Genomic DNA, 10,160 nt, shown 5'->3' with positions numbered 1-10,160 from the left:
CCAGGGACAACCGTGAGTTCCCTGCGGTGGAAGCATGGAGTCCTAACCACTGGACCACCAGGGAAGTCCCTAACATTTTTTATCAATGTTGAACTTCACATAAGTGGAGACATATAGTATGTATTCTTTCGTGTATGATTTCTTTTCCCCAATTTATTTACATTTTTTAAATTTAGGATTATAAACACCTTGCCTAATTGTCATCTGTGTCTGCTTCATCTTTTATTTTGGATAAACTCTAATGACAGCCACAGACCGCAAGTCCACACTAGTGAGTGAAGCTGTGTGTATGTATTTGAGACGAGAAAAAGCCTCCCAGTAATTTATTGGAATGTCACTGAATCTGTGCCTTTTGGTTGTCATAAAGCAGAGAGTAGTAGAATTTCTCAGGAATCCAGACTGTCAATTTTTCAAGCTGTATGCCTCTGGATAAGTTACCACATCATCCAAATGTTCCTAGGAGGATTAAGTAACACGTTAAGACATGTAAAGCTCAACATTCAGAAAACTAAGATCATGGCATCTGGTCCCATCACTTCATGGGAAATAGATGGGGAAACAGTGGAAACAGTGTCAGACTTTATTTTTGGGGGCTCCAAAATCACTGCAGATGGTGACTGCAGCCATGAAATTAAAAGACGCTTACTCCTTGGAAGAAAAGTTTTGACCAACCTAAACAGCATATTCGAAAGCAGAGACATTACTTTGCCAACAAAGGTCCGCCTAGTCAAGGCTATGGATTTTCCAGTGGTCATGTATGGACGTGAGAGTTGGACTGTGAAGAAAGCTGAGTGCCAAAGAATTGATGCTTTTGAACTGTGATGTTGGAAAAGACTCCTGAGAGTCCCTTGGACTGCAAGGAGATCCAACCAGTCCATCCTAAAGGAGATCAGTCCTGGGTGTTCTTTGGAAGGACTGATGCTAAAGCTGAAACTCCAATATTTTGGCCACCTCATGCGAAGAGTTGACTCACTGGAAAAGACCCTGATGCTGGGAGGGATTGGGGGCAGGAGAAGGGGACGACAGAGGATGAGATGGCTGGATGGCATCACCGACTCGATGGATGTGAGTTTGAGTGAAGTCCGGGAGTTGGTGATGGACAGGGAGGCCTGGCGTGCTGTGATTCATGGGGTGGCAAAGAGTTGGACACGACTGAACGACTGAACTGAAAGACATATAAAAAAGAAAGGGTACACGTATTTCAAGTGTTGTTTTGATGTTGGGTTTGTCTTGGTGTCTCAGGTGATGATTCTTGATTCTTCAGAATGGTCTATTGTAGCTCAGATACTTGATGGAAAGGCCCTCAAGTCAAGGAAAACCATATTAGTTTTTGTTGGGGGAGGCAGAAACATATGCATTGTTGGGCACCGAGATTCAGAAGAGTAGCTATGGGTTTTCTTGGTTCTTGTAGGATCCCTGTGGTGTGGCTTCCTGCAGGAGACAGAATTTCCAGATTTCTAGAGTTATTCCTACAGTGAGGGGAGCTAGTTTTGGGTGAACATGGCAATTCTATTCAGCAAGCAAGAGAAAAGCTCATCCTTCTTGTTCAACCTACCACTAGCTGTCTTAACAGGAAAGATGAACACAAGGGGCATTACAGTCTCTGAAGGGAAGCACTTATGATATAATTAGTGAGCCAGATTCCACTAAACTTGACGGGGTGCCTAGGGGAAACAGCATTGTGGATCATTCCAGGTGTGGGCAACCTATGGGAGAAGAGCTGCTTGGATGGACCTTCAGTATCTCAGGTGAGTATCTCAGGGCTGGAGGTGAACCATGTTCTCGCCCCCCAAAAGGTGATGATTCAAAAAGCAAAAAACCAACTAAACAAAATCCCCAACAACCCAGGCCCCGAGGCGACCATCAAACCCTTCTACGTCCCGCAGGGCACACCACACAGAAAGAGGGTCCAGATTTCATACAAAAGCCAACCCTACTTCCTGGCTCCCACACCCTCCCTCCTTCACTACAGGAGGGTGGTGAAGGATTTATAACCCCCTCTTTCTTCCAGTTGCCATGGATACCAACCCCAGTCCTTTCATTCCTTCTGGTACTGGGAACAGTCTCTAACGCAGGAGAAATGGAGGGCTATTTACGCAAACCCGCCAGTGGGAGTGCTGGGGGAGGGGGTGGCGGTTAAACAGAGCGCGAAGGACTGGTGGTCTAGACTGCAGCGGTAGAATCAGGACAAAAGCTAAGTTCAGCCGCGGTTCAAGCCTTTTCGTTCGCTAACACCTGCGACCAGACCTTGCGGGACACTGCTGGGCTTAGGGGAGGGGCAAGCCGAGAGGACAGGACGCAGCAGCGGGGTGCGGCTCGGGGCGCGAGGCGGCTCCCGGGAGAGTTCCGGGGACCGGAGCGCCGACCTGTGCACTAGCTCAGGAGCGTGCAGCGGCTGGAAGAAGGTGCAGGCCCCTCCACCCACTTGTCCGTTGGGCGGCGGCACCATCACGCGCGGCTCTGCAACACCGCTCTCCACCTCCACCCAGCCAGGATCCCCTCCCCCGCCGTCCTCTGCGCCGCCCCGTCCTGGGAGCTTTTCATTGGACGGAGGCACGGTCGATTCGCCTCGAGTCAGAGAGCCGATTGGACAGGAGGCCGTCGGGCCGCCCCCAACCGGCTTGGATTGGCTTGCTGCGCGTTGGCGCAACGGAAGAGGCGGCCTGGCGAAGGTGCTCTTTTGCTCCGACTGGCTTGCCGCGGAGGAGGCGAAGAGGGGACCAGCGCTGGGGGGCTGGCTCGGGCGGCAGCGGTGGCTGCTGCGGATGGGAGCCGGTTGGCTTGCCGCACCCATGGAGCGCCACGGCAGGGCCGCCGCCACCTCTGCCTCGTCGGCCCGGGAGCCGGTGCCCGGGGGCCCCGATGGGCGGCGGCGGGAGCCACTGCGGCGCCGGGCGAACAGCGCGTCAGCTCCTGCCGTTGGGGCCTCGGCTTCGGCCTCGCCTTCGGCGGAGGGCGTAAGGCGGGATCGGCCAGGCTCCTACAGCGGCGCTACCTCGGCCTCCCGTCAGCGCGTCGAAAGCCTCAAGAAGAAGCGGCCGCGTAAGTGCCCGGCGGGGCGCCTTCGCGCCTCGCCCTGCCCCCTTCCGGCCCGGCCGCCGTTTTTCCCGCGCGCGCCGGCGCGGAGACAGTGCCCCCGCACGGTGGTCCCAGTTGGTGCTTGAGGCTGCAGGCCTCAGGTCCCCCGAACACGCGGGCCTCGTGTTCGGCTCCGTCCGCCCTTTTTGTGCAGTGGTTCGCTCTTCTGCTTCTCAGTTGTCCGAGTGGAGCCTCTTTTCTAAGGACCTTTTCTCCGGTTCTTAGCTCCTTGTGCATTCTTTGTCTGAGAGTCACATGATTTTTTTCCTCGAGAAGGCTGCTTTTTGACTCTCTTCACCACCTCCCTTCCCCCCACCCCCGAGTTGTTTGAATCACCAATGTCTCTCCAAGACGTTACATCCTTTTTATCTGGAGATTTTGGGCTCAAGGGAGATAGTTGAGTTGTTGCAAGCCTAAAACTGGATCCCGTGTTCTGTGCGGTAAGCTTTGGCTGCTTTTCTTCCCATGAGAATTCGGGTCTTCTCTCATCCAGATATCCTCTCTATTTTCTTACCATCTCATTGCCGATGTTCACAATTCAGTACTGTAGCATTCTGGGCTTTTTAGGAATTTTTCTTTTGAGGGAAAAAGACATCTTCCTGAATATCGTCTAGGCGATTGCACATGCCTTTATCAAAGAATCGGTTTCCCTGTTTTATTATAACGTCTCTTTTTCTGCTTTGTGATCTAGTCCATACACACACACACACACACACACACACACACACACACACACATTTTTTTTTTCCTCTTCTTTACTGGTCTTCAGTTCAAGTCCTCTATCAGGCAGCCATTGCAACTCTTGAAAATATCCACTGTCTTGATACTCTAATATGAACTTTCGGATATAATAACAGTTTACTAATCCATATGGTTATACTGTTTTTTTCGCTTGTTGCCAGATTCCTATTTCAGGAAACCAGCTTGTTTTAAATGCAGAATTTGAGAGTGAGAAAGTGGCAGTATGTCTTTATTGGATAGTACTTCAGTCTTTATTGGATAGTACCTCAGCCCAACAACCCATTTGCTTTACTCTTCTGTGATTTGGATGATTAAATACTAAATGCAGGTCTAGTTGGCTATGAAAAGTTTGAGAGTTTTCGGTTCTTTTGTCTTTTCCCTGTGTTCTTGAAAGAAAGAAAAGAAATTATCCACTCTCAGCCTATGCCATTTTTAGAGCCTGGTGTTGAGAAGCACCTGATTTTTAAGTGATGCAAAACTCCTTCATGGTTTTGAACTGCCTTAATTCCAGAGATTCAGCAAATAATCGCAGCCAGGCAGCCAGCTCTGTGACCGTTGACTACAAAGATTCTAAGTAAGTATTGTAATTTGGGTGTTTGCCACAAGTCAGGCACTCTAAAAATTTTTTTCATGTACTCTTCTGAAAGCTTTAATAAACTCCTTGTGACCCCGTGGACGTCTGAGGAATTCTCTAGGCCAGAATACTGGGGTGGGTATTCTTTCCATTCTCCAGGGGATCTTCCCAACCTAGGGATTGAACCCAGGTCTCTGCGTTGCAGGCGGATTCTTTACCATCTGAGCCACAAGGGAAGTCCGCTAACAGGTGTACTACTGGACAGTACAGAAAGAACAAATGGAAGGAAAAACAATATCTTGTCTGTTTCTTTAGGTCTCGTTATCTGAGAGATGGCTTTTCATGATTTTTATAAGGACTAGTGAGTTCATTAAGGGCTTTCCCAGGTGTCTTAGTGGTAAAGAACCTGCCCGCCAATGCAGAAGACACAGGGGATGCAGGTTTGATCCCTGAGTCGGGAAGATGCCCTAGAGAAGGGAATGGCAATCCACTCCAGTATTCCTGCCAGGAGAATTCCATGGACAGAGGAGCCTGGTGGGCTATAGTTCATGGGGACACGACTGAGTGACTTTCACTTCACTTCACACCAGTTAGCTGTATTAACTGCTGATCCCTTCAAGAGTTATGCTTTGGTATTAACTTTGAGAGAATTCAATAAAGATGAGATCTTTGTAAGTTTTACTAAAATTAGGTATAGGGTGGTGCCACCTTTCTTTTGTTTGGAAACCTCATTCTGCTTACCTAAAGGTATAGGAGACTAGTTGTTATTAGAAATTAGGAAGAGCTGTTTGGTTTATCTTAGGAATTATGAACCCTGACTATAGTCATGTTCTGCCACACATGTTCCCTAGAGCAGTGTGATTCCCAGATCTGTCCCTGTCTCAGACTTAACACCACACATCGCAGTCATTAGAGAGATGGCTAGGTGTGTGTGTGTCTAAGAAGTTCTTTGAACATTTTAGATTAGCTGGTGTGTGTTTCATAAGCCTGCTGCTGCTGCTAAGTCGTGACCGACTCTGTGACCCCATAGATGGCAGCCCACCAAGCTCCTTCATCCCTGGGCCTCTCCAGACAAGAATACTGGAGTGGGTTGCCATTTCCTTCTTCAATGCATGAAAGTGAAAAGTGAAAGTGAAGTCACTCAGTCGTGTCCGACTCTTAGCAACCCCATGGACTGCAGCCTACCAGGCTCCTCCATCCATGGGTTTTTCCAGGCAAAGAGTAATGGAGTGGGTTGCCATTTCCTTTCATAGGTCTGAGAGAAATATAAAGATTGGTTTAAAATGATGGAAACAAAGATGCTAATGATAGTAACATAATACTTAGGTGTTTATATTAAATGCTGTGCCAGATACTTTATAAACATTCTTTTGAGTCTTGCAGTTATTCTCTGAGATGGGTATTTGTGATCTCCAGTTTCCAGATGAGGAAACAGGCTCAAAAATTTTCCCTTGGTCCAAGGCCATATAGAGAGTTAGTAAGGGAGCTGTGTTTTGATTCTAGTTGTGGGTGTCTGACGTCAGACCTGGTGTTTTTTTGGACTTTCCCCATCTTGAAAGGTACAGGCGATATATTCCAGAGTAGTGGTGGAATCACTCAGAAGCTAAAAAAACAAAAACTCTGATCTGCAGAGAGGTCCAAAAACATCTTTTAATTTTTAAAATTTTATTTTTTTAAGTTTATTTTGCTTGTGCTGGGTCTTCATTGCTGCATGGGGTTTTCACTAGTTACAGCAGGAAAGGGCTACTCTCTCATTGTGGTGCACAGGTTTCTTACTGCCATGGTTTCTCTTGTTGAGAAGCAGGGACTCTAGGGTGCTCAGGCTTCAGTAGTTTTGGCTCCTTAGAGCACAGGCTCAGTAGTTTTGGCACACGGACTTTAGTTGCTCCAAGGCATATGGGGTCTTCCCGGGTCAGGGTTCAAACCGTGTCTCTTGCATTGATAGGTGGATTCTTTGCCACTTAGCCACCAGGGAAGCTCCAATTTAAAAAATTTTATTGAGGCATAATTACATACAGTAAAATGTGCGATTTTGACAAATGTAACAAGAGAACATACGTTTTAATCTGGAGCCCCAGATGTACAGCAGATGTGCAGGAGGTGTGTGGAACTCGGGGATCACAGTGCTTTTTGGCAGTGTTGGGGGGATGAGCTGGATCTTGGAAGGTGATGTTTAAGCATGTGAAGCATGTTTCAGCACTCCAGGGAAAGCTTCCTGACGTGCTGATTTTGAACTCATACCAATCATTGAATGTCCTTAACCTCCATTAGTCTAGAAAATAAAGCTTTTGTTTGTAGCTTGATAGTACTAATCTAGAAAATAGTTAGCTTTTCCTTGGTATTTGAGGGAACATCAGTGTTGTCAGAATGAAACTGGTGCTTGGGTCCTGTGAGGCTGCCTTTTATCTGGTGCAGTGTTTCATCTTCTGTTAGGGAATTAGAAGGGGCCACCACCAGGAGCTCAGGAAAAACGTTAGATTTCTATTTCTTTGTAGCCCATTTTTGAGGGACAGTTGGAGAGGATGCTTTTTTTTAAAAAAAAAATTAAATTTGGCTGCATCTGATCTTAATTGCGGCAAGAGTGTCTTCCCTTGTGGTACATGAACTGTCTAATTGTGGCATGGGCTGGGTAGTTGCTGTACTCTGACTCAGTTGCTCTGTGGTGTGTGGGATCTTAGTTCCTCCACCAGGGATAGAACCTGCATCCCTGGCATTGCAAGGTGGATTCTTAACCACTGGACCACCAGGGAAGTTCATTGACTGGTCCTTGATCGAGGGATTTCCCTGGTGGTGTAGTGCTTAAGAATCTCCCTGCCAGTGCAGAGAACAGGGGTTTGATCCCTGGTCCTGGGAAGATTTCACATGCTGCAGGGCAACTAAACCTGTGTGCCCTAGAGCCTGTACTCCACAACGAGAGATGCCACCACAGTGAGAAGCAGGCGCTACAACTAGAGAGTAGTCCCCGCTTGCAGCAACTAGAGAAAGCCCTCAAGCAGCAAGGAAGACCCAGCGCAGCCAAAAATAAATACATTAAAAAAAAAGGTATTGAGGTTCTTTGGGCTTAAATTTATAACCTTGTGAGCTCTTTTCAGGTTTATAACTTGGGGGTATGAATTTTGTAACTTTAAACACTTCTTTCTCAATGTTCTTTTCTCTGTTTTTGTCAGCAAGGTAGACTAGGATGTGAAAGTCCTTTATAATGGCTTAAAGTTTGCTTTCTAAAGGTGAACGCTATCTTGCAGTTTTTAGTTGGCTATTAGGTTTTGTTATTCATACTTCTTGAATGTGAAATTTATTATTGAGTCTTCTGGTTTTATAGTAGATAGTATTTTATAAGTATCTGGTCCCTGAGTTAAACTATTTTGGGAATATTTTTGAGGTCTGTCTTTTAATCTGAGGCCAAAGCTTTCTGCTTAGAGCAGCCTAGAGGTTTGGGTTTGCAGTGTCTTAACCATGTGTGGTCTGGTAAAGATGTAGTTCATAATGTTGAAAAACGCATACTTTCATAAATCATATATTTCTCGTTGGAAAGCATTTCAGTTGTTGGCACCTATTATCAGAGTGCTAATGATGATTTTACATAGATTTGTGAGAGAAAGTTTAAATTCTTTTTAGGAAAGTATCCTAAGTCAAGTGCACTTTGTCTAGACAGAGTGCCTTGGAGGAAATATATCAGAAAATATGCTGAAGGCTGAAAACAGACTCAAATATCTGTGAAAATTGAAAGTGATAAAATAGGCCTTCATTTAAGAGATGAGGAGTGTGATGGCATAGCAAAAGCTACTTTTCCCATGTCTTTTCTTGCCAGAAATACATAATTTTTGAATGAGAATTCCAGTTATGTTATAGTATATGGGGCAGTCTCTCAGTCATTGAGAAGAATCTAACCCCCCTTTGATAGTCTGAATGTTAGAAATAACAGAATGTATGGCCTGAGAGATTATCAGAGAGCATGCTTCTAATGGACCTCCCATGTCTTTCATTGTCTTTCAGTTCTTATGGGTATGTAAATGGTGCGATTAGTAGTATAATGGAAAATCCAGAAACCAGTGCAGTCTGAAACCAGTGAATAAGGATATGAACTGAGCTATTTACTCTTTCAGTCTAAGACGCCTTACTTTTTCTTATACATTGTTGGTCTTTTCCTAAAGTATGTGTATTTTTTTAAACTACTTTTTACTTAAAAAAAAAAATTAACCCCAAAATACGTGTTTTGTGCTCTTAGGTTTGTATAGATACTGGTTAAAAGATACTTGTTAAAGGGTTTAGGAAATCTGGGCTTGAGTCCCACCTTTTCCTTTTCTTGACCGTGACCCTGGGCTCCTTCCTCTGCGCTTGTTTCTTAACTGAAAGTAAAGTGGGGTGATTACCTTGCATGGTTATTGTAAACATTAAATAAGTTCATGCAGTGAAGTGCTTGGCTATTAATAGATGATCATTTAAAACATAATAGCTGTAAACTAATGTTTCAGCGTTTTAATCTAAGGAAAGGCGAAAAAGACTTAATTTGTTTTAAGCCTTGCAATCGAAAGACCATTGGTGTTAGATATGTCCAAAACTTCAGATTCCAGTGCTGTTGATGAGATATGTTTGTTAGTAGAGCGCTGTGTCTTTGCTATCCACAAGGTTGTCATCATCTTAAAGTTGATGCTTAAAGAATGGTGCTATTAGTAGGAAAACAGGAATTGAATCTCCTTGCTTCAGTCATACCTAAAACGTTGTTTTCATGATTGGAGAAACTTTTTATTCTTCCAGTCAGGGCCAGACTTCATGACTTATGCAGTGAAAGGTTCAGTTAGTCCCTCATCACTGGGAATGGAGTTTCTGTGGGTATTTAAAAAGAAAAAATCATGACTCCCTGCAGCTGAGGTGAATGGCTGCTGGGGAGTCAGCCGCAGTGTTCTCTTTAGAATTGCATTGACATTGTTAGATTAATTTGGGGGAGAATTGGTGTTTAATAGTATTTAAGTTTTCCTTTCTGGAATATGGTATATCTTCCCATTATTATGTCTTTCAGTACACCATTTTAATAATAGTCGTACATGTTTTAGTATTTATTTCTAAATATTTTGTGGGTTTTGTGTATGCATGACATTTTTTCATATTATTTTAGTATTTATTTCTAAATATGTTTTTTTTATGCATGGCATTTTTTTCATATTGTTTTCTTGCTGGATTTTGCTTATATAGGAAAAGCTATTGATATGTGTGTTTTTTTGGTGTGTCCAGTTAAAAATTTTTAAATTCTGTTGGCTTAATTGATTTATCTTAATTTTTATTTCATGGAGTCTTATTGAGATAATCATAGTTTTTCTCCTTCAGTGTACTAATGTAAGCAAGCCTCCTTAAGTGGAATTTTAATTGTGAAAACCGTCGTCCTTGCCTTCCAGAGAAGAATCCCTTTTGGCCATGGCGTATTACTCTTACTGCACAACTGGATTCTGTTGTTTAATACTTTAATGTTTTTGCATTTGTGTGGTGGGACACTTCTTTTCTAGTTTTGATGAGGCTAGAATGACTTGAGAATCTTTCTAGATTTGTTTGTGTGTGTGCCCCAGGAGCTGTTAGTGGTTTGCCTGGAAACTGTCAGGGCTTTGTTGTTGTTTGTGTCGTAGATTTTTGACCTTTTAAAAAATTTTTAGTGCTTTGGACTGAGTTTTCTACTTCATTTTGAGCCTCTCTTTGTACTCTTTTTTTTTCTCGCTAATCCTCTGTTTATGGTACATTTTAAATTCACTGTTACATAGTTGTAAGTTGGCTTATTTAT

The 10,160-nt window shown here is 44.2% G+C and overlaps 1 protein-coding gene across 1 annotated transcript in view; it reads left to right on the top strand.

Moving 5' to 3' along the window:
• Positions 1-241: 241 nt before the first annotated feature.
• The window catches only part of PANK2 (pantothenate kinase 2), a 31,356-nt gene continuing 21,437 nt past the window's right edge, over positions 242-10,160 (top strand). The window contains 4 exon segments of the mRNA XM_068986769.1: positions 242-271; positions 2,272-2,471; positions 2,473-2,515; positions 2,517-3,042. Coding sequence (XP_068842870.1) covers positions 242-271; positions 2,272-2,471; positions 2,473-2,515; positions 2,517-3,042 — 799 coding nt within the window.

Source organism: Capricornis sumatraensis, chromosome 15 (genome assembly GCF_032405125.1).
Source record: "Capricornis sumatraensis isolate serow.1 chromosome 15, serow.2, whole genome shotgun sequence".
NCBI lineage: Eukaryota > Metazoa > Chordata > Mammalia > Artiodactyla > Bovidae > Capricornis > Capricornis sumatraensis.
This window is presented reverse-complemented; position numbering and strand designations above follow the sequence as displayed.